Source organism: Gorilla gorilla, chromosome 4 (genome assembly GCF_029281585.2).
Source record: "Gorilla gorilla gorilla isolate KB3781 chromosome 4, NHGRI_mGorGor1-v2.1_pri, whole genome shotgun sequence".
NCBI classification, from domain to species: domain Eukaryota; kingdom Metazoa; phylum Chordata; class Mammalia; order Primates; family Hominidae; genus Gorilla; species Gorilla gorilla.
This window is the reverse complement of record NC_073228.2, coordinates 52,435,595-52,458,210: the sequence shown is the minus strand read 5'-3', so window position 1 is coordinate 52,458,210 and position 22,616 is coordinate 52,435,595. Positions and strand designations below refer to the sequence as shown.

Sequence of the window (22,616 nt, the reverse complement as noted above, 5' to 3'; positions counted from 1 at the left end):
TTCTCTCTTAGAATTTGGGGGCTTGGGAGACAGGCTTGAGAATCCCAAAGGAGAGGGGCAAAGGACAGTGCCCCCGCAAGTCTGCCAGAGCAGAGAGGGAGACCCCGACTCAGCTGCCACTTCCCCACAGGCTGCTGCCGCTTCCAGGCGTCTATCAGCGGCTCAGCCTTTGTTCAGCTGTTCTTTTCAAACACTCTGGGGCCATTCAGGCCTGGGTGGGGCAGCGGGAGGAAGGGAGTTTGAGGGGGGCAAGGCGACGTCAAAGGAGGATCAGAGATTCCACAATTTCACAAAACTTTCGCAAACAGCTTTTTGTTCCAACCCCCCTGCATTGTCTTGGACACCAAATTTGCATAAATCCTGGGAAGTTATTACTAAGCCTTAGTCGTGGCCCCAGGTAATTTCCTCCCAGGCCTCCATGGGGTTATGTATAAAGGCCCCCCTAGAGCTGGGCCCCAAAACAGCCCGGAGCCTGCAGCCCAGCCCCACCCAGACCCATGGCTGGACCTGCCGCCCAGAGCCCCATGAAGCTGATGGGTGAGTGTCTTGGCCCAGGATGGGAGAGCCGCCTGCCCTGGCATGGGAGGGAGGCTGGTGTGACAGAGGGGCTGGGGATCCCCGTTCTGGGAATGGGGATTAAAGGCACCCAGTGTCCCCAAGAGGGCCTCAAGTGGTAGGGAACAGCATGTCTCCTGAGCCCGCTCTGTCCCCAGCCCTGCAGCTGCTGCTGTGGCACAGTGCACTCTGGACAGTGCAGGAAGCCACCCCCCTGGGCCCTGCCAGCTCCCTGCCCCAGAGCTTCCTGCTCAAGTGCTTAGAGCAAGTGAGGAAGATCCAGGGCGATGGCGCGGCACTCCAGGAGAAGCTGGTGAGTGAGGCGGGTGAGAGGGCTGTGGAGGGAAGTCCGGTGGGGAGAGCTAAGGGGGATGGAACTGCAGGGCCGACATCCTCTGGAAGGGACATGGGAGAATATTAGGAGCAGTGGAGCTGGGGAAAGCTGGGAAGGGACTTGGGGAGGAGGACCTTGGTGGGGACAGTGCTCGGGAGGGCTGGCTGGGATGGGAGTGGAGGCATCACATTCAGGAGAAAGGGCAAGGGCCCCTGTGAGATCAGAGAGTGGGGGTGCAGGGCAGAGAGGAACTGAACAGCCTGGCAGGACATGGAGGGAGGGGAAAGACCAGAGAGTCGGGGAGGACCCGGGAAGGAGCAGCGACCCGGCCACAGCGAGTCTCACTCAGCATCCTTCCATCCCCAGTGTGCCACCTACAAGCTGTGCCACCCCGAGGAGCTGGTGCTGCTTGGACACTCTCTGGGCATCCCCTGGGCTCCCCTGAGCAGCTGCCCCAGCCAGGCCCTGCAGCTGGTGAGTGTCAGGAAAGGATAAGGCTAATGAGGAGGGGGAAGGAGAGGAGGGACACCCATGGGCTCCCCCAGGTCTCCAGGTTCCAAGCTGGGGGCCTGACGTGAGTATCTCAGGCAGCACCCCCTAACTCTTCCGCTCTGTCTCACAGGCAGGCTGCTTGAGCCAACTCCATAGCGGCCTCTTCCTCTACCAGGGGCTCCTGCAGGCCCTGGAAGGGATCTCCCCCGAGTTGGGTCCCACCTTGGACACACTGCAGCTGGACGTCACCAACTTTGCCACCACCATCTGGCAGCAGGTGAGCCTTGTTGGGCAGGGTGGCCAAGGTCGTGCTGGCATTCTGGGCACCACAGCCGGGCCTGTGTATGGGCCCTGTCCATGCTGTCAGCCCCCAGCATTTCCTCATTTGTAATAACGCCCACTCAGAAGGGCCCAACCACTGATCACAGCTTTCCCCCACAGATGGAAGAACTGGGAATGGCCCCTGCCCTGCAGCCCACCCAGGGTGCCATGCCGGCCTTCACCTCTGCTTTCCAGCGCCGGGCAGGAGGGGTCCTGGTTGCCTCCCATCTGCAGAGCTTCCTGGAGGTGTCGTACCGCGTTCTACGCCACCTTGCCCAGCCCTGAGCCAAGCCCTCCCCATCCCATGTATTTATCTCTATTTAATATTTATGCCTATTTAAGCCTCATATTTAAAGACAGGGAAGAGCAGAACGGAGCCCCAGGCCTCTGTGTCCTTCCCTGCATTTCTGAGTTTCATTCTCCTGCCTGTAGCAGTGAGAAAAAGCTCCTGTCCTCCCATCCCCTGGACTGGGAGGTAGATAGGTAAATACCAAGTATTTATTACTATGACTGCTCCCCAGCCCTGGCTCTGCAGTGGGCACTGGGATGAGCCACTGTGAGCCCCTGGTCCTGAGGGTCCCCACCTGGGACTCTTGAGAGTATCAGGTCTCCCACGTGGGAGACAAGAAATCCCTGTTTAATATTTAAACAGCAGTGTTCCCCATCTGGGTCCTTGCACCCCTCACTCTGGCCTCAGCCGACTGCACAGCGGCCCCTGCATCCCCTTGGCTGTAAGGCCCCTGGACAAGCAGAGGTGGCCAGAGCTGGAGGCATGGCCCTGGGGTCCCACGAATTTGCTGGGGAATCTCGTTTTTCTTCTTAAGACTTTCGGGACATGGTTTGACTCCCGAACATCACCGACGTGTCTCCTGTTTTTCTGGGTGCCCTCGGGACACCTGCCCTGCCCCCACGAGGGTCAGGACTGTGACTCCTTTTAGGGCCAGGCAGGTGCCTGGACATTTGCCTTGCTGGACGGGGACTGGGGATGTGGGAGGGAGCAGACAGGAGGAATCATGTCAGGCGTGTGTATGAAAGGAAGCTCCACTGTCACCGTCCACCTCTTCACCCCCCACTCACCAGTGTCCCCTCCACTGTCGCATTGTAACTGAACTTCAGGATAATAAAGTGTTTGCCTCCAGTCACGTCCTTCCTCCTTCTTGAGTCCAGCTGGTGCCTGGCCAGGGGCTGGGGAGGTGGCTGAAGGGTGGGAGAGGCCAGAGGGAGGTCGGGGAGGAGGTCCGGGGAGGAGGAGGAAGGTTCTCAAGTTCGTCTGACATTCATTCCGTTGGCACATATTTATCTGAGCACCTACTCTGTGCAGACGCTGGGCTAAGTGCTGGGGACACAGCAGGGAACAAAGCAGACATGGAATCTGCACTCGAGCAGCCAAAGCCTGGCAGGGAAGACAGAGGCACGGGGACCATGGGAACCCGGAAAGGAGAGGGCATGGGGTCTGGGTGGGCTTAACAGGCCAGACACAGCCAGACAAGATGAAGCCAGGGAGTGCTGAGCATCTGCACCAGGCTTGTCATTTACCATCTTCCATAAACTTGAGCCCATCCATCAAGTTGCCCACAAAGTGGAAGCCAAGTTCAAGGTGACCACTGGGGTCAGAGCTTCTCTCCTCAGACTCGGTCTCTGCACTCACCCCAGCTGGTCACTTCCTGCTTGTGGCAGTCGTGGGCTGAAGAGCGCTAAGCTCACAGCCCAGGAGGGTGGGGAGCTGTGGCAAGCAGAGGGGCCAGAGACCGTACCACAGGTGTGAGGCCTGCCTGCAGCCAAAGACTCCTGTGTGGCTTTGGGGTACCCCCACCAGTCCCCAGTCCACTATCTGCCCAAGCCTTCTCCTCCTCAGCTCCTCAGTCCCTCCCACCTCCCCCGCCCGTGGCTCTTCGGAAAGCAGGGTCAGAAGTGCCCACTGCCAGCTCGGAGTCATCCATCTAGGGGCTCAGAGATGTGTGAGGCAGGCAAGGAAGGGTTAAAGAAAGGTCCGGCCCCTCATCCCCCCGCCTCCCATCCCCCAGTCCTTTTTTGGAGGCAACAGATCAAATCCCAGGCTAGTCAGAGTGTGGGTGGGGTTGGACCAGGTTCGGGAGACAGCAGAGCAGGCCACCCTGCCCCAGCACTGTGGGGCCCTGAGCCAAAGCCTCTCCCCTTTCAGGGTACAGCTGGCTTTGGGGGAGGGGGCAGCAGGCCGGCCAACTTGGCTCCAAGGAAGGGAAGCTGCTTTCCCCTGGCCCTTCCCCAGCTGAGCAAGCCCACATAGGACCCTGAGCCCTGCCGCCTCTGCTCCTCTTCCTCCTCCTCCTCACCACAGGAGTGAGCCGTTCCCTGGCCACAGCACAGGAGTCCAGGGAGAGGACACTATGCCCTGCCCCAGGTGGCACCAATACCAACAGCACACACAGTCACAAAGGGACCCACGAGGAGCTTTATTTATACATGAACAAAGGTAGATTTCCCTCACATATTACAAAATATACACACACACACACACACACACACACACACACACACTTTGCATCTAGAAAGTTCCTCAGAGGTAAGACTACTCCTGGGCTGGGGCGGGCGCACACAGGGGTGACCACCGGGCTTGTGGTCCAGGCTGCTCACACTCCTCAGGTGCCAGCAGATGGAGAGGAAATTTTGAAAGAAGAAACCGGGAGACATCCTGGAGGTCAGGAGTCAGGAGCGGGGAACTGGAAGCCGCTAGAGGCTCTTGCACCATGTGGAGCGGATGTGAGCCACGATGCCTCATCTTTCCTCACTGCTTCCCTTGGAGGCGCCTGGGGCTGCGCCAGTCCCCAGCCCCCACTACGTCCATGCCAAGCCCCTCAGAGTGCAGCAATGGCTTTAGCAGCCACCTGGCGGCCCAGGGGCAGGCTGAGGTCCGTGATGGCCAGAACCACCTTGGGGCTGGACATGGCTGACACCTTCACCAGTTCCGACACCTGCCACGGACAGACAGATGCTGCTTGCGGGACGGCTGGTGGTGGGTGTGCTGTCCCAGGGGGAAGGAGGCCCCTCCCTGCTCTAAGGGCTGCCACGAGGCCCCAGCACCAGCAGGAGAGCCGGGAAGGTGGTACTCACGGTAGTGAAGGGCATGAACTGCAGGACGCTGCCACGGCCACCCTGCTCCAGGCAGTCCACACACTCCTCCATGAACCACTGCACGAACTGGGTATGGGGGCCAGCAGTGCGAGACCCCAGGATGGAGGAGATGAGCAGGAACAGGTTGGCTGTAGAGAGTGGGGGGAGAGTGACAGGAGGGAGTTCCATGAGAGAGGGTGAGGTCACACTCTGGGAGAAGGTGGGACTGAAAAGGGAAAAGAAACACATGCTGAGCATGTCCCCAAAATGGGGTGTCAGAGAGAGAAAATATAAAAGGCAATTGGGGAGGGGAGGAGGGGGAACTAGACAGGAGCCTGGGGGCCAGGACAGCCAACAATGAGAGGCATGGAGAGGGAAGGGAGGGGCACCGCAAGGCCCCTTCCAGCTGACAAGGTCTCCCAGCCTCCATGAGAAGAGGGACTCGTCCAGCTTAGTCCCAGGTTCGGCAGCAGGGGTGGGGAACTCACCCAGGACTCGGTTCAGAGGGTCCCGCATGTTGACCGTGTGGAGCTGAGAGGCTGAGAGGGAGCTGCTCATGGATCGGTCTGCTGTGGGACGGAGCAGATGGAGCGCTGGGAAACAGCCTGCCGAGTGCAAAAGTGGTGCTCCCCGGGGATGCCCCCACCCGACCTTCACCCATCGGAGGTAACTGGTACATGGAGAGCCCAGAGAAGACCCTGAGATCAAGAGCACAAAGGGAGGCCAGGTACGGTGGCTCACACCTGTAATCCCAGCATTTTGGGAGGCCGAGGCAGGAGGATCGCTTGAGTCCAGGAGTTTGAGACCAGCCTTGGCAACTAGCGAGACCTCATCTCTACAAAAAATACAAAAATTAGCTGGGTGTGGTGCCAAAGCCTGTAGTCCCAGCTCCTTGGGAGGCTGAGGCAGACTGCTTGAGCCTAGGAGAACAAGGCTGCAGTGAGCCGAGATGGTGCCACTGCACTCCAGCCTGAGCAACAGAGCAAAACCGTGCCTCAGAAAAACAGGCTGGGCGTGGTGGCTCACGCCTGTAATCCCAGCACTTTGGGAGGCCAAGGCGGGTGGATCATCTGAGTTCAGGAGTTCGAGACCAGCCTGACCAATATGGTGAAACCCCGTCTCTACTAAAAATACAAAAATTAGCCAGGTGTTGTGGCAGGCGCCTGTAGTCCCAGCGACTCAGGAGGCTGAGACAGGAAAATTGCTTAAACCCAGGAGGCGGAGGTTGCAGTAAGCTGAGATCGCGTGACTGAACTCCAGCCTGGGCAACAGAGGGAGACTCCAACACAAAAAAACAAACAAACAAAAAACAAAACAAAACAAAAAAAGGGCACAGAGGGACCTCAGATACAGAGATCCCAATGGAATGAGAGAGAAAAACTAACATGTGGCGAGCACACAGGGCCAGGGGCCGATCTTGGTACTTCCTAAGCTGCTTACTCCTCACAACACCCCATTTACAGATGAGGAGACCCAGACGGGGGCTGGCTCAGTCGCTAGCTAAAGGTCACAGCGCTTGTAGCTGGCAAACCTAGCATCTTTCTTCTGATCAAGTGTACAGTTGGTCCCCTACTTCCTAAAAGGCTTCAGAGAAAAGTTCAGGCTCAGGAGAAATCTCTGGAAACAGGAAAAATGCCACAGAAGGAGCCCTTGGCAGTAAGCCTGGCAGGGAGGAGAGGACAGTGAAAAGGATGACCTCCAGGGAAGTGGTTGGTGGGGGGTGTGCTCTTTAGGCAGGAAGGTGGGGAGTAGCCCCATGCCCCAGCCTGGGCTTCTCTGGGCATGTTTTGGGGGAAGGAAGGAAGGAAGGAAGGTCAGAGCTGGTGAGTCAATGGCACAGGCTGTGCCTGAGGCAGTGAACTCACTCACTTGGGTAGCTTGTCATCCCCTCAACCCTGGGGTAAGGGAGGGGGCAGGAGGGCTGCGGGGGAACAACTGTGGGCTGGGCTGGACCTGGGCAGAGGAGCTTCAACCCTCAGGAAGTGACAACAGCAACCTCTTCTCCAGGGGCAGGACACAGAGCACCCCCTTGGGGGCTAGAACAGCAGGTCCCTGCCACACCCTCTCTGACCAGCTGCAAAGATGCCTGCAGCTGGGGCAGCGGCAGAGTGGCAGCATCGGGGAGTGAATTCCCAGGAAAAGGAGCGGCGCGCGGCCAGCCCACACACTCACTGGGGCTCGAAAGGATGTTGGCATCGTCCTCATTAGAGCTCAGCAGTCGCATCAACTTCGAAGGCTGCACATCATCCAGGGGGAAGAGGCTGATATAATCCTAGAGGGTGTGAAAGTCACTGTTATACACCCCTAAACCCCCCAGTTTCCAGCTGTCAGGGAAAAGAGCTTGAGCTCCGATTTGAGCGAGGTCAGCATGGCTAGCAGGGCCTCAGCCCCTCTCTGCTCAACCCCTCCCACAATCTGACAGGCCCCTTGTGCCCATGGGCAGGCTGGGGCCACACAAATCACCCATGCAGATTCCTGACCAATCATGCCCAGGCACAGCTGCCCCAAGGGCAGGGGCCACAACTGCTTCCCTTTGCCTGGGGAATCCTTAGGAAATGCTGTAACAAACGGGTGAACAAGTGAAGCCGGCGAGGGTGGCTGGGGGGCCTACCTCAATGTCTTCGCGGTGTCTCTTCTTCTGGCGGGTGGACGCCTGTCCCTTGTGAGAGGAGTAGGAACTGAGGGCACACCACACGGCCAGCCTGGCAAAGGGTTCCAGAAAAAGGGGGACAGTGAGAGGTGCCCCAGGAGCTTTCTGTGTCTGACTGGGCTCCCCAAAGCCCAGTCTCCCAGGGTGGCACCAGGCGAGGGGTGCCTGACCCTGGGTGGCCGGAGCAGGGCAAGTTCTGAAGAGAATCTTACTTGGCAAGAGCAGTGCCCGGGGGGTCCATGAGGCTGTGCCACTTGGAGGAGTCAGTGAGCAGGCCAGGCAGGATGTGGCCCAGCAGGACCAGGGTCACTTGCTGCATGTCCAGGCAGAAGATGGAGTAGAGCAGCTCCACTGCCCGCAGCGTGTGCTCCTTCCGTGTCTCCTTCAGCAGCTCCTAGTGCGCAGGAAGGGGGGCAGTTCAGGAGCCAGGGGCCCGGGATCTGGGGCTCCTACACCCTGCCACCCCAACATGGCTGTCCAGTAAGGCCCGCAGAGGGGGCCCCAGATGTTGCTCCACCCCTCAGGCTGAATCCCAGTCTCTGGCCAGAGCTCCCCAAGGAGGCAACTCTGAAGCGAGGCATTCTGGGGAGGCCACCTGGCTCACGGCAGCCTTTCAGGGAAGCCTGGCAGACCAGGCCAGGTGTGGGGAGCCAGGGGACAGGACCCATGTTGGCCCACAGCCACTCCAGCCCAAGTACCTTAATCAGGTTGTTGCAGAACCAGTAGACACCGCCCATGTGCAGCAGGGTGTCAAAGATGTGGATGGAGCGGCTGTCCACCCAGCCCTTCTCCAGCACCTTGGCAAAGATGTCCGTCAGCACCTCTTTGATGGGCCGCTTGGGGGGCAGCAGGTTCCAGTAGGGCATTGTGTCCACCCCGGTGGAGGGAAACTTGATCTGCGTGGCTGTCTGCTGCAGCACGTCGGCACACATGCGCTCCAGGATCGAGTTCATGATCACCACCCTGGGGGAGGGCCGAGAGGACCTGAGGCTCAGGTGCCACTGTAGGGTGGGGAGGGAGAGGAGGGAACACCCATGCCAGACTTTCCCTTGGACTTGGGTTACGGAAATCTCCCTGAGGCATTAACCCAGTTTTGCGCTGGGGGGGACGGTATACCCCGGGGTGACCTGGCCCCTGCTCTGCTCCTGGCAGGTCTCTCACCTGCAGGACACAAAGCCTATAAATAGGGACTCGGGAGGGGCTTTCCTCCCCCTGGCCATTCCAGCCAGATATTCACATTTTCTTTTATTCTCCAACTTCCCCCATCCCCCAGGCCTGGGCCCTGCCAACCTGCCACATAAATAAACACAATCACTTCCCCCTAGGCTGAGTGCTTGGGGGTCCCCGCCCAGCCCTGGCCTCCTCCCAAAGTAAACTGTTCCTTCCAGGAGAGGCCCAAGGGCTGCCCCACAGGATTCTTCCCGGCCCCTGGTAGCTGGGCAGATAGAAGTGTATATCCAGGAATTTTCTCATGGAAAGAGGCTTCGGAAGTGAATACAGACCCAGGCCGAGTGCTGACTGTTCCTGGAATGCAGGGTGGCTCTGGGAAAGTTGCTATGACTTTTAGAGCCACTTTTCCCACCTGCACAATGGAGCCACAGACTTCTCACTACCCCTTACCCAGATAGGATTTAGGGTGCTTAGAATGGGTTACACCAGAGCAAAAGCTCCCTACTTGGTAGGGTGGGGGGGAAGGTGGTGGAGAAATGAGAGAAGAAAGGAAAAAAGAAGGAGGCAAGGGGAAAACGAGATGTGCTTTTCCAGACCGTCCAAACCTCATTCAGCTCAATGCTTCCCCTTCTCCCTATTAAGACATCCTCAGGCCCGGTGCGGTGGCTCATGCCTATAATCCCAGCACTTTGGGAGGCTGAGGTGGGAAGATCACCTGAAATTAGGAGTTCGAGACCAGCCTGGCCAACATGGTGAAACCCCATCTCTACCAAAAATACAACAATTAGCCGGGTGTGGTGGCACATGCCTGTAATCCCGGCTACTCAGGAGGCTGAGGCAGGAGAATCTCTTGAACCCAGGAGGCGGAGATTGCAGTGAGCCTAGATAGTGCCACAGCACTCCAGCCTGGGCGACAGAGCGAAACGCCGTCTCAAAAATAAGTACATAAATAAATAAAGACATCCTCAACGTTGCCATAAAGACATGGCAACACCCAAAACGTATTAGCTGGTAAACACCCATGTTCACAGCAGCACTATTCACTATAGCCCAAAGGTAGAAGCAACTGAAGTGTCCACTGACAGACGAGGGATCAAGATGTGGTATAGCCACACAATAGAGGTTTTTTTTGTTTTTGTTTTGTTTTTTGAGACAGAGTCTCACTCTTTCACCCAGGCTGGAGTGCAGTGGCGCGATCTCGGCTCACTGCAACCTCCGCTTCCTGGGTTCAAGCGATTCTCCTGTCTCAGCCTCCCAAGTAGCTGGGATTGCAGGCACCTGCCACCACTCCCTATTTATTTTTGTATTTTTAGTAAGGCCAAGGTTTCACCGTGTTGGTCAGGCTGGCCTTAAACTCCTGACCTCAAGTGAGCCACCCACCTCAGCCTCCCAAAGTGCTAGGATTGCAGGCGTGAGCCACCACGCCCGGCCCACAACAGAGTATTATTCAGCCTTAAAAAGGAAGGAATTCCTGTCACGTGCTACTACATGGATGAGCTTTGAGGACATCATGCTGAGTGAAGTCAGTCAGTCACGAAAAGGCAAGGACTGTATGATTCCAGTTAAATGAGGCATCTAAAAAGTAGTCAAATTCAGCAGGGCACGGTGGGTCACGCCTGTAATCCCAGCACTTTGGGGGTCCACGGTGAGAGGATCACTCAAGGCCAGGAGTTCAAGACCTGGCAATATAGTGAGACCCTGTCTCTACAAAGACTAGAAAAATTAGCCGGCTGTGGGCCTGCAGTCCCAGCTACTCGGGAGGCTGAGGCAAGAGGATCACTTGAGCCCAGGAATTTGAGGTTGCAGTGAGACTCACTCTGATCTGGGCAAGGGTAAGACCTTGTCTCAACAACAACAACAAAAAAGTATAAAGTAGTCAAATTCCTAGACACACAAAGTAAAATGGTAGTTACCAGGAGCTGGAGGGAGGGGAAAATGGGAAGCTGTTGTTCAGTGGGTATGGAGTTTCAGAGATGCAAGAAAGTTCTGGAGACCTGTTACACAACAGTGTGAATATACTTAACACTACCGAACAGTACACTTAAACATGGCTAAGATGGCAAATCTTATGTGTTTTTTACAATTAAAAAAAGCAAACAACTTATTGGTTGGGTGAATGAACTCAACGTAGCTGGTCACCAGGGAAGTCCTCCAAGCCCCTGAAGAGCCAGGGCAGGAAACTGTCCTAAGAGGTAACTGAGGGTGGGGCACGGCCTGTAAAATCTACAGACAGGTTCCTAGCTCCTAGACAGTCACACAGCTTTGTTCTTTTGGGAGCTAGTTGTCTAGAACTTGAGTCTCTGCGGGCAGACCCTATTTAGGGTCTGCATTTCTGACAACACAGCAGGTGCTGGCATATAAACGCTTCTGCCACAGAGACACAGTACATGTTTGCTGAGTCAGATGAGTGAATGCATGAATAGGAAAGTGAGTGAGTGAGTGATCAAGTAGCGTGTTTGCGAAGGTCAGAAAAGAGAGGGGTGCTTGTTATTGGATGTGCTGACTTCTCGCAACACACTTGAAGGGTCTGAGAAGGGAAGGCGGGTTACCGACCTCTCATTGTAGAACTGCAGGGTGTTCTCACTAAACAGTGGCCCTGCCAGCTGGCGGATCATCTGCAGCGACTTCTCACGCTCATCCAGCCCCAGCATCCGGACGTGGGCCACAAGCCAAGCCACAGCACACACCGCCAGACTGCATACCTTCCCTTTGATGTTATCAGTGATTTTCTAGGGGAGACGGAAAGGTGATGGGCTACCATCTATCTCCCTTTCTTGAGCCAACATCACCTTCTCAGCCTCTGCGGGCAGCTAAGTGCAGCCGGTAGAGTCCCGGGCCACATTCCACACCTCTCTCCACAAGTTTCATCTTCCCAGAGCTACCTGGGCCAGAGGGAGTAGCTAAGACAACGATTACACAAAATATCAATATCAAAACATGAGCTCCTGGATTAAAGGTCTTCTTGCCCTTACGAAATATAACAAGTCATCACTGGCTGGCTCTGTGTCTCAGGGGAGCAAAGGCTGCTGGGAAGGTGGGGCTACCTGGATGGACTCGAAGGCCAGGACCCCATTCTCCCAGGCATTGAGGATTTCCAAGATGGCGGCTGAGATGCTGAGACAGGCCTCATGCCACTTCATCTGCCTGCGGGTGTGCAGAGAAGTCAGCACAGGGGAGCAGGGAATGGGCTCAGGGAGCGGGTCTTGACCCTGCCCCCACCGCCACCCTTGGAGTGGGCGCCCGGGCCACTGACACTAGCTTCATCTCCGAGGAGTTGTTGAGCAGGGCCACCAGGGACTCCACTTTGGTGGAGTCGGGGCGGAAGCAGGGGTGGTCAGGGTTCAGGATCTTGCCCTCCTCAGGCATGCAGGTCTGCATCCAGGTCTCGAAGAAGGGCACCTCAGCTCCTGTGCGCGACTCGGACAGAATCACCTGGGAAAGGGGAAGGGGGGCACCAGCCGAGTGGGGAGGGCGCGGCGCCTGCCAGCGCTGGACCTGGGGCTGCACTGTTTCCCGCCAGCCTGCTGCTCCAGCCCAGCCCAAAGACTGGGGACGAACTGGTCAAAGGGAGCCAGTCGGGGGCAATGCTGCCACCTAGTGGTCAATGTGAACATGGGGCTGAAGGTGCCTCTACGGACTCCAGCCCGCGTGGGCACCTGGTTTCTGAGGCCCACAGAACTAACTGGCTGAGAGGCTGCGGGGGCGCAGGCAGTGAGGTGGGGAGAGTTCCGGGTTACCTCCTTCCCTTGAGCCCCCGTCCCGGTCGCTCCCCTCTCTCACCTCTGAACCATAGGTCTGGGCCACATGGCACAGCATGAGGAAGGAGATGTCAAACAGCAGGGCCCGGACGGAGGCCGGTTTGGCTGTGGAAGGACGGGAAGGCTGAGTTCCCAGACGAGGGCAGGGGGGAGCCCGTGTCTGGGTTGACAGGGATCGGGATTTGCCTCTAGGAAGGTCAGGGACCAAGTGGCTCCTTCAAAGCTCTGAGGCTCAGAATCCTTTTCTTGAGTCTCAACTGGAACATCATCCCTTCCTTGAGACCAAAGACCCCCAGCACCCTCTCCTGGCATACCTAACCAAGTCGTAAAGGGATGAGGGGGGGAAGGAGACACAGGGATGGTCTGGGAAGAATCCTTTTCCAGCATTATCCACTTTCAAGCTCTGTGGAAGCTTCCATTGGTCATGGCTCTGAGGAGGGAGCACAGCCTCCCCCTGTTGAGCCGGGGAGCCCTCCTCCCTCCCACACTCTCCCACCACACCCCTCCTCAGGGCCCACTGGGCCTGCGGATGCACAGGGCTGACTTACTGCTTTCTTCGCTGCCATAGGTTGTGAATTCATTCAAACTGAAAGGAATGGAGACAGGTTGCATTGACCAGGGCATGAGCTGAGCAGTAGCTGGGCGCTGGGGCTACACATGTTCAGAGAGCGATCGCTAGAGTCTGAGTTACTGGTTAAACTTAAAATGAGACACATTGCTACAGAAAAAAGGTTTTTGTGGTTTTTGTTTTTTGTTTTTTTTTTTGTTTTGAGACGGAGTCTCACTCTGTCACCCAGGCTGGAGTGCAGTGGCACAATCTCAGCTCACTGCAACCTCCGCCTCCGTTCAAGCAATTCTTCTGCCTCAGTCTCCCAAGTAGCTGGGATTACAGGTGCCCACCACCACACCCGGCTAATTTTTTGTATTTTTAGTAGAGACAGGGTTTCACCAAGTTGGCCAGGCTGGTCTTGAACTCCTGACTTCAGGTGATCCGCCCACCTTGGCCTCCCTAAGTGCTAGGATTACAGGCGTGAGCCACCGCACCCAGCCAGAAGGATTTTTATTGTTAGAAGATTTCCAAGGCCTAGAGAATGGCCCACTGAATGGAACCATGTTCTATATATGTCAAATTCCAGGGCAACCAAAAAAGGCAACAGAATTTGAGAGCCCCTTATTAATAACTGGGCATACTTGGAATTCCTCCATGCCCAATGTTCAACACCTCAACCCTTACCCTCATCTCTTTACCAAACATGTCCACTCCATCCTCAGCTGAAGAGAAAGGAACACTTAGGTCGTGAGAACAGGCCCTTCCTCCAAGATCTCCAGCCAGGATGCTCTGCCTAGGCCCGTGGGTCTCTGGATGAGACCCAGACCCAGGCACCTGACTCCTACCCTGCTACCTCCTCCCAATGCGCGGCCTCCCTGCACGCCCTGGGGTCAGGGGCTTGGCCTTCCTCACTTGATGAATTTCCGGGCGAAGGATTTCAGCTTTCCAGTGGCGGCGGCGGCAGCCAGCAGCAAGTCCAGACTCTTCCCAGACAGCATGTGGCCCAGGACTCCCAGCAGTCCCTCCGGTGACTTAGAGTGGTCTGCATCCATCGTCTGGGGACAGGACAGGAAATCAAGTCCTGAAGAACACTGAAGACCCCGCACCCAAGATACAGCCTAGCCACATTTTCTCTCTTCACAACCTGGAATGTAATCTACATCTTTCTGACTTCAATCTGGAAAATCATTCCTAAAACCCACCCTTGCTCTCCGATCCATCCCTCTCATCTACACCGGCATGCAGGTGGTAAGGTTGGAGTGGGCAAGGTCACGGCTAGGATCTTCTCTGTCCTTTCCTTTTTTAGACGGAGTCTCGCTCTATCGCCGAGGCTGGAGTGCAGTGGTGCGATCTTGGCTCATTGCAACCTCTGCCCCCCGGGGTTCAGCGATTCTCCTGCCTCAGCCTCCCAAGTAACTGGGATTACAGGCATGCACCACCACACCCAGTGAATTTTGTGTTTTTAGTAGAGACTGGGTTTCACCACGTTGGCCAAGCTGGTCTCAAACTCCTGACCTCAAGGGATCTTCCCACCTCAGCCTCCCAAAATGCTGGGATTACAGGCGTGAGCCACCGCACCCACGTCTCTGTTGTTTCCATGTGAGATGGCCTAAGTGAAAGTGCCTACTGCAGTGCCTGGTGTACAAATGAAGCTCCCACGGGTTAGCATTCAGTGGTAGCTGCCCTTGCCTCCCCTTTCACTACCTCCAAAGCAACTATGTATAAAAGCTAAAGGAGACAGAGGTCTGTGGCCTCTGTTTATTTATCTGCAAGCAGATGGAGCACTGGAAAGAAGAAAGAGAAGACTGTGGTGGCCAGGGAAGGGCACACTCACCTTGAGGATGTTTGTGACAGTGGGCTCCGCCCGGAGGATCAGCTGGATGTTGGGCTGGATGTTGGCATTCTCTCCTGATTTCTGCTGGGGTGCGTGCTCTCGGTCTGCTTTGCTGTGGACATCACCAGTTGGCCAAGGAAGGGAAGAGGAATGAAGAGAAATTCTTGACACGTTCCCTCGTTCAAGCCCGGAAGGAAATGCGCAGAGGAGGTGGGAAGCATGTAAGAACCTCCGAGGTTGGGGTGAAGTTTATGGAAGCATAGTCAATGTTGCAATCACTGATTTAGCATTAGTCTTTTTTTTTGAGACAGGTCTCACTCTGTTGCCCAGGCTGGAGTACAGTGGTGCGATCTCAGCTCACTGCAGCCTCTGCCTCCAGAGTAGCTGGACGCTCACCACCACGCCTGGCTACTTTTTTGTATTTTTAGTAGAGACGGGGTTTCACCATGTTCTACTGGTCTCAAACTCCTGACCTCAGGTGATCCGCCCACCTTGGCCTCCCAAAGTCCTGGGATTACAGGTGAGCCAGCACACCTGGCAATTTATCATTAGTCTTTTTTTTTTTTGAGACAGAGTCTCGCTCTGTCACCCAGGCTGGAATGCAGTGGCGCGATCTCAGCTCAGTACAACCTCTGCTTTCCGGGTTCAAGTGATTCTCCTGCCTCAGCCTCCTGAGTAGCTGGAATTACAGGTGTATACCATCGCGCCTGATTAATTTTTGTATTTTTGGTAGAGATGGGGTTTCACCACGTTGGCCAGGCTGGTCTCGAACTCCTGACCTCGTGATCCACCCGCCTTGGCCTCCCAAATGCTGGGATTACAGGTGTGAGCCACCGCACCTGGCCTATCATTAGTCTTAAATGCTCTGAAAGCACATTTAAGATTAAAGGAAGATTCAGGATTTTTATTTATTTATTTATTTATTTTTTTGAGACAAGGTCTCACTCTGTCGCCCAGGCTGGGGTGCAGTGGCATGATTTCGCCTCATCACAATCTCCGCCTCCTGGGTTCAAGCAATTCTCGTGCCTCAGCCTCCAGAGTAGCTGAGATTACAGGCACACACCACCATGCCCAGCTGATTTTTGTATTTTTAGTAGACATGGGGTTTTGCCATGTTGGGCAGGCTGGTCTTGAACTCCTGGCCTCCAAGTAATCCACCCGCCTCCAGCCTAGGATTTTTACTTTTATCACAAAGATGGGTATGAGTTAAAGAGCAGTGACTAAGAGTGTAAAACTCTGGTCTGAAGACATCCGTGCTTTCTTTTCCTTCCTGTTCCCTGTACCCCCAGGCACGGTCCCAGTCACTTGCAGCCCAAACTTTCGACAGGAGGTTGAAAGGCACGCAGCAGCCCCACCGTAACAAGAGAGAGGTCAAGGGGCTCTTGGGGTAGCACAGGTGCGTTCACGCTTACCGCTTAGCCATAAGGTTGTTGACGCTGGCCTCAGACAGAAGCCCCTGCTTGCCACATTCTTGGAGCAGGAAGTTTGTACAGTCACAGCTGTGAGGGAGAAAGATGCTGAGGGAACTGGGCACCTGGCTAGGATGGTGAGGGGTGGGAGTGGCAGGTCCCTGAGCAGCATCCTCCCTCTTTCAGGATGAGGAAAATCTGGAGTGCCTGAGAGACGGTAGAGGGGCTCTGGGGACTTGGCAACTATGGGCTGCTATTTCCTGCCCCTGCCAAGGGGAGTGAACAAGGAGACAGAGTACCCTGAGGCTTCTCTGGCACAGAGATCAGGGGAAGAGCCCAGAACGCCTTCCAGTAGGGCGGGGGTGACCAGGGGAGCTCATACTTGCAGCGCTGGTCAGCTTTGTCCAACAAGGGGGTGAGCTTCAGCAGGAACTCAAAAGCACAGTTGACATCCTCAGTGAAGTCCTAGAAAGAGGCAGAAGTGTCCATCTGGTTTCCAGGGCCACCAGGCCCTGATCATCTCAGGCAACATTGTCTGCTGGAGGCATCGGCCTGAGTTGCCTGGCTGCTTTCTGCCTGGAGCCTGGGTGTATGTTGTGGGTGCACGCAGACGCTGAAGCACACACACTGGCTGAAGCACACACACTGGCTGAAGCACACGTACACGCTGAAGCACACACACGCTGAAACACACACACTGAAGCACACACACACACTGAAGCACGCACACACTGAAGCACGCACACACTGAAGCACGCACACATGCTGAAGCATGCACATTGTGAAGCACGTGCACACTGAGGTGTACACTCACATCCGGCTCTCTTCCAGGCATGAGAACACTGCCCAGCTGGGGCCTGAAGGACCCTCCCCTTTGCCCTTGTTTCTGCTCCCATGCCTCCATCTCAATCCCCAACTCACCTTGTCTCCATGAGAGTACTTCTTCAACTTCACCAAAACCTGTGGAATCTAGGGGGTGAGGCGGGGGAAAAACAGGAAGATCCATTTCTTTTCTCTTTCATCTACCCCTGAAGGCATCCCCCCGAACCCCTGCTCCAGGAAGAGAGACAGGAACACTCCTACCCTGGGAGTGAGAGCACACTTAGTGCTAAATGAGAAAGCCAATAGGTGCCCAGGCCCCTGATGCCCCCAGGCCTAGGCACAGGACACAAGCACCCCGCACCTCCGCTAGCTCAACAGAAAAAAATGCCATAAGCAAAAGTGGATCCCCAGCTTCAAGGAGGACTGGGGCCCCTTTCCCTGGCTCTCTTTACTGCCCTGCACCTATCTGTCTGATGACCAAGCTAAACTGCACCTCTGTGGTAAGAAACAACGGAGTCTGCCAAATGGGCTAAATATAGCCCTGGCACTTTCAGAGAAAATGATCAATGGGAACTTGCGCTGGAATACCTGGCAGGCTGGGCCCAGTGCCCACAGGGAGGAACACAGGGCAAAGGTCCAGGGTGCCGCTGGTCTTGCTAAGAACCATTCCTAGACTGGCTCTGCCCCTCCCACGTCCCCAGTACCTTGAGGAAAGTGAAAGCTGTCCACTTGAGCTCCTCTGTACCCTCGGGAGACTCAATGAGCCCCACGAAGCAAGCTTTCCAGATCTCCAGGACAAAAAGTGGGGTGGGGATATGCTGTGGGAAGAGCCAAGGATGAGGCCTAAGAGGGTGCCCGTACCCCGTCACCCTTCTGTGGACTCCGAGGATTTGGCTGGGTCAGAGACTGCAAGGCAGAGTCACTGCTCAGCTGTGTGCTGAGAACCAGGGAAGTAAGGTCCAATGACAGAAGTGTGCACGACTGGCACCCACTTTCCATCATGGAGCAGGAGAAACCCCACTTCTCCCAGGGAGAACCAGAAGAATCCTCCCTCCTGCCCCCAACAGGCTGGCCCGCCTTGGAGAAGGGAGAGCCACTCGGCCCCTCCCACCTGCATGCGCTTCACCATCGTCAGCTGCTCCACCAGAGACTGCGTCTCGCCTGTCAGGTTCATGGTGCCCTCGAGCAGGATCACGGCGTGGACAGTGGGGAAGCCGGTCTTGTGCATCTGCTCCGCATGCACAGACAGCATCGTGGGGATGCTGAGGGGTCACAAACACAGGGGACAGTATTTGGGGGGCCAAAGGTGAAGGCGGAGAGGATGGCACTGGGTGCCACATCTTCCTACCCCAGGGCGTGTCCTCCCTCTCCCTTCACCACCATCCCCCAGGGAGCCGGTACCTCCTAATGAGGGTGCCACACTGCTCGGCCTGACTCCGGAGCTGCGGGTTGCTGAGATTGGCCAGGATCTCTCCAAGTTTTAAGAGAGAATGCTCGATGGCAGTCCAAGAAGCTGGCAGAGGGAAGGAAGTACAGAAACATGATGGGAAACAGGAGAGAAGGAGTGCCTGGCCCTGAACTCCTCGATTTTGGCACCCCCTCCGGCACATGAAACCACACAGGAAGGCTTCCCCTGAGGACGACAGGGAGGGAGGGGCCTGAGGGCAGCATGCACTGTTTCCAGAAGGGGGGCGGGCACCTAGAGCTGGAAACCCCAGAGACCATTCCCAAAGAGCTGATTTCCAGGGGACACAGCCAGCTGACTTCAGAAGGTATGGCATCACACAGGCTCAGGAGAGAGAGGCAGAGGGAGGCCAGAATCCAGTGGCTGGAACAGGGAGGGCGGCCACAAATCACTCGAGGAGTGGGCGGATCCCAAAGTCCAGTCTTGCAGAGGCTGTCACTCTCCTCTGGGGGAACTGGGTCCCTAAATGGCTTTCTCATTCTCAACCACTCCCTCATCTAGGCATTGCGTTTGCTGCCCTCCCCTGCTGAAGGCCTCTCACACACTCTCTCTCAAACTCGCACCATGCTCTAAGCTTCTGTTCAAGCCCCAGTTCCTTTAGCAACTCACCCGACTGGTCTAACTCACTGTTCTCTCCTTAATGCCCACACTCATGGTCTAAGCCATATTGGTTAGCACTGAATTATAAGTTACTTATCCTAGTTACAATTCCAAAGGGTCAAATGATGAATAATGGCACCAACTAGCCCATTAACCTCCATGGAGCATAAAAGGGGGAAAAAAAGACAAGACCTGAGATCCATTAAAATTCAGTATTCATCCGATTTTCAGCCAATAAACATTTATCAAGGGCCCAAGGTAGGGAAGAGGCTGTCAACACAGTCCATTTTTATATAAAGATTGTCTTTTTGGACTTTTCACAGGCAGTAAAACATACTTGGGGAAGAAATAAATATACTAGTCCTAAAACAAGCTCTCCAACCAGGTCCTGAAGCCTCAGGAGTAGCCCATTCTAGCATTCTTGTTCCTGGAGAACAAGAGATCTGTAGGTGGTCCCAAGCCACTCGGGCTTCAAGGAGCAAGACTATGGCCTTAGGACCCCATTGCTGGAAATACCGGCATCTTCCCTCCCGCCAGGTGATCTGTCTGTTCTCAGGCTCTGGAAAGTACCCAAACTTAACATCTGAACTTGAGTCAAGAGGCATATGGTACAACAGGCCCAACAGCAGACAGGCACTGTGTTAAAAGGGGCATTTTAGGTAACATTCAAATACAAGAGTCATTTGCTTCCAAGCGATGAGTAACATGGAGACAAACACAATAATGGACACTGTGTTTGTCTTGTCCTCTAGTTTTTCCCTCGTCTGTGACGTACTAGTCTTGCTACCCACTAGCAGCTATGCTTGATGAGGGCAGGGACCCTGCCACATGCTCCTTTGGTAGCCCCCCACCCCCCACCCCCAGCACCTAGCACAGTGCTGGGCGTACGACAATGCTCAGTAAATACCTGTTGGTTGATTGGCTCGGGTGCCACCCTGCCCAAGTCCCTGGGATGTGTGCAATGCTTATGGGGAGAAAAAAAAGGAAGTGGGATGGTTTCAGATCCTCCTGGAAAGAGGTGGGATGGCATCCTGCCTCTCCCTTCTCAATTAAAGGACCGGCTATGGGAGCAGCGGCAGGTGGGGCTCAGGGGAATCAAGGGACATACAGGCCTCCTCTAGTTTGGCGATGTGCAGCAGGGCCCGGTTCTTGGTGCTGCTGAGGGTTTTCTCCAGGCGCTGAAGGCACATGGCAAGCTGCTTCTCCCCAGCGGCTGGAGTGCCGGCCTCCAGCCCCTCCCGGAGCCGCTCTGCAGAGGCTGCCGTGCAGCGCAGCAGCCAGTGGAGGGCGCTAAGAAGGGCTCGGCACAGTCCGATGCATTCCTCTGCTTTGCCGTGACAGCTACAGGGAAGGATGCAAAATCAGCCTCTGTTCTTCCAATGGCTGAAATCCGACCCACATCAATGTTCCCCAGAGTCCCTGGCACTCCCCTACTAGGGACTAGGGCTGAGAAGCTAGCAAAGTCCTGGGGAAGATGCTTAGCCCCTTTGGCTTCTACTGGACAAGATTTCAAATGAGCTACTCCAGACAGAGAGGAGGCACTCTGTCCTAAGGGAGTAAGAAAAGGAGGGCACAGGTAAGTGTAGATGGGCAGGTGGGGAGAAAAAACGTTGGAACCCGGAGTTGGTCTCGGTCTGTGTGCTAGGAGCTGCACCTCTGCACGAAGACAAGGCTGGAACATTGTATTGTGAGCCCCCTTACCCCTGCCCTTACCTCAGACGGTCACAAAACATGTCCATGATGTCCAGCAACGCCTGGACACACAGGTCCCGAGAAAAGTCATCAAACTGTGGAAAGGACAGTGGAGATGCTACGGAATGCCCCCATCCACCCCCAGGTCTCACATGAGGCAGACGGTGCATTCAGGACTCCTGCTCCTCTCTCCTCCAACCCTGGGTTCCAGACTCAGCATCCTCAACACTGGACATTGGCTCCCAAGCACCAGCCCCTACTTGCCAGGATCCCCCTCCCATGAAAGCCCAGCAATGCCAGCCAGAGGCATCATGTGCTGCCTATCCAGCCTCACGGGTCACAGCATCAGGGCCGTCAAGGAGGTGGGGCCTTGTCTGTCATCCCCAATCTAGCTCCTGAGTGTCTACGGTCATACCTTACTGATGGCTGTGAGGACAGAAGAGTAGGACACCATCTGGAGAGAAGGAAGAAAGATAATCTTTAGACAACTAGTCTCCCACAGTTGAGAGGAACAAACACTGATGCTTCAAGTTGCTGCAGCTCTCCTGAACCTCAACCCCTTCCACAGGCCCTCTTCAACCCAAGGAAGGAGAGGCAGTGTCACTGTGCACTGCCCTGTTCCTGCCTCTGTCAGACTTACTGCAAATGGTATCAGCATAAGCCCATCAAGAAGATGATTTTGGGGATGCTCAAAGGCTCCATGTTTCAGGCCGAGCATGGTGGCTCACGCCTGTAATCCCAAAACTTTGGGAGGCCGAGGCGGGCGGATCACGAGGTCAGGAGTTTGAGACCATCCCGCCCAACACGGTGAAACCCCGTCTCTACTAAAAATTAAAAATTAGCTGGGTGTGGTGGTGCGTGCCTGTAATCCCAGCTACTCAGGAGGCTGAGGTAGGAGAATCGCTTGAATCAGGGAGTTGGAGGTTGCAGTGAGCCGAGATTGTGCCACTGCAGTCCAGACTGGGAGCAGAGCGAGACTCTGTCTCAAAAAAAAAAAAAAAAAGTAGCGCCTGCTACTCACTGTCCTCAATAAGCATGGGTTAACTGACGGCTAGTGGGCAGAAGCATGGGCAAGAGTGAAGCCATGTCACTGTATTCCTACAGCTTCTGGCAAGAACAGGGGTTTTAATGGGTAAGAACTAGAGACAAACAAACATTTCCTGCACTGAGCAGGTAGTACCTGCACCTTGAAACAGGGAGTGGCTAGGCGTGGTGGCTCACGTTTGTAATCCCAGTACTTTGGGAAGCTGAGGCAGGATTACCTGAGGTCAGGAGTTCAAGACTAGCCTGGCCAACATGGTGAAACCCTGTCTCTACTAAAAATACAAAAATTAGCTGGGCGTGGTGGCCTATGCCTGTAATCTCAGCTACTTGGGAGGCTGAGGCAGGAGAGCTGCTTGAGCCTGGGAGACGGATGTTGCAGTGAGCCGAAATCTTGCCACTGCACTCTAACCTGGGTGACAGAGTGAGACTCTGTCAAAAGAAAAGAAAGGGAGGGAGAGAGAGAGAAAGAGGGAAGGAAGGAAGGAAGGAAGGAAGGAAGGAAGGAAGGAAGGAAGGAAGGAAGGAAGGAAAGAAGGAAGGAAGGAAAGAAGGAAAGAGTAAGTTTTACTGTACAAACTCATTTGTTCTCCAGAACTTACCCCCTAGGACCCATCCAGGACACCTTCCCCGATCAACCCCAACCTCCCCCACAAAGCTGAAACCCTTCCTCTGTGCTCCAAGTAATCACCTAAGGCTCATCATTACACGGCGGGTGCCTGCAGTCCCCACTAAATTAGAAGCTCCTTGAGGACAAGGATGCTTTTACTCAGTGACCACCACAAACTTGATGTTTGTAGAATGAATAAATAAAAACACCTTTAGCTCAGCAT

General features: G+C 55.3%; 2 protein-coding genes and 1 non-coding gene across 26 annotated transcripts in view; 1 reads left to right on the top strand and 2 right to left on the bottom strand.

Moving 5' to 3' along the window:
* Positions 1-335: 335 nt before the first annotated feature.
* Positions 336-2,840, top strand: CSF3 (colony stimulating factor 3). The gene is made up of 5 exons (XM_004041756.4): positions 336-537; positions 714-868; positions 1,256-1,363; positions 1,512-1,658; positions 1,823-2,840. Exons 1-5 carry the CDS (start codon positions 498-500, stop codon positions 1,985-1,987), a joined length of 615 nt encoding a protein of 204 aa, XP_004041804.1. The 5' UTR covers positions 336-497; the 3' UTR covers positions 1,988-2,840.
* Positions 2,841-4,110: 1,270 nt separating this feature from the next.
* MED24 (mediator complex subunit 24) overlaps positions 4,111-22,616 on the bottom strand; it is a 44,149-nt gene continuing 25,643 nt past the window's right edge. For 5 of the 24 annotated variants that reach the window (XM_063706411.1, XM_063706418.1, XM_063706419.1 and 2 more), the window contains exons 4-27: positions 21,158-21,196; positions 20,764-20,837; positions 20,159-20,391; positions 19,958-20,014; positions 18,387-18,498; positions 18,097-18,247; positions 17,690-17,803; positions 17,085-17,132; positions 16,546-16,628; positions 16,167-16,253; positions 14,755-14,866; positions 13,833-14,011; positions 12,919-12,956; positions 12,393-12,475; positions 11,866-12,044; positions 11,657-11,756; positions 11,166-11,341; positions 8,141-8,405; positions 7,655-7,836; positions 7,404-7,494; positions 6,965-7,064; positions 5,281-5,361; positions 4,793-4,941; positions 4,111-4,653 (exon numbers count right to left, since the gene is read on the bottom strand). In XM_063706411.1, coding sequence (XP_063562481.1) covers positions 4,537-4,653; positions 4,793-4,941; positions 5,281-5,361; positions 6,965-7,064; positions 7,404-7,494; positions 7,655-7,836; positions 8,141-8,405; positions 11,166-11,341; positions 11,657-11,756; positions 11,866-12,044; positions 12,393-12,475; positions 12,919-12,956; positions 13,833-14,011; positions 14,755-14,866; positions 16,167-16,253; positions 16,546-16,628; positions 17,085-17,132; positions 17,690-17,803; positions 18,097-18,247; positions 18,387-18,498; positions 19,958-20,014; positions 20,159-20,391; positions 20,764-20,837; positions 21,158-21,196 — 2,850 coding nt within the window. In that variant the 3' untranslated portion in view covers positions 4,111-4,536. Of the gene's footprint in view, positions 4,654-4,792; positions 4,942-5,280; positions 5,362-6,964; positions 7,065-7,403; positions 7,495-7,654; positions 7,837-8,140; positions 8,406-11,165; positions 11,342-11,656; positions 11,757-11,865; positions 12,045-12,392; positions 12,476-12,918; positions 12,957-13,832; positions 14,012-14,754; positions 14,867-16,166; positions 16,254-16,545; positions 16,629-17,084; positions 17,133-17,689; positions 17,804-18,096; positions 18,248-18,386; positions 18,499-18,684; positions 19,918-19,957; positions 20,015-20,158; positions 20,392-20,763; positions 20,838-21,157; positions 21,197-22,616 lie in introns of those variants that run through there. The other 19 variants (XM_063706416.1, XM_019026886.3, XM_055388214.2 and 16 more) reach the window with 9 other exon arrangements.
* LOC115934889 (small nucleolar RNA SNORD124) lies at positions 12,552-12,655 on the bottom strand. Its single transcript, XR_004070624.1, has one exon. It is a non-coding gene; the product is annotated as a small nucleolar RNA SNORD124 (small nucleolar RNA).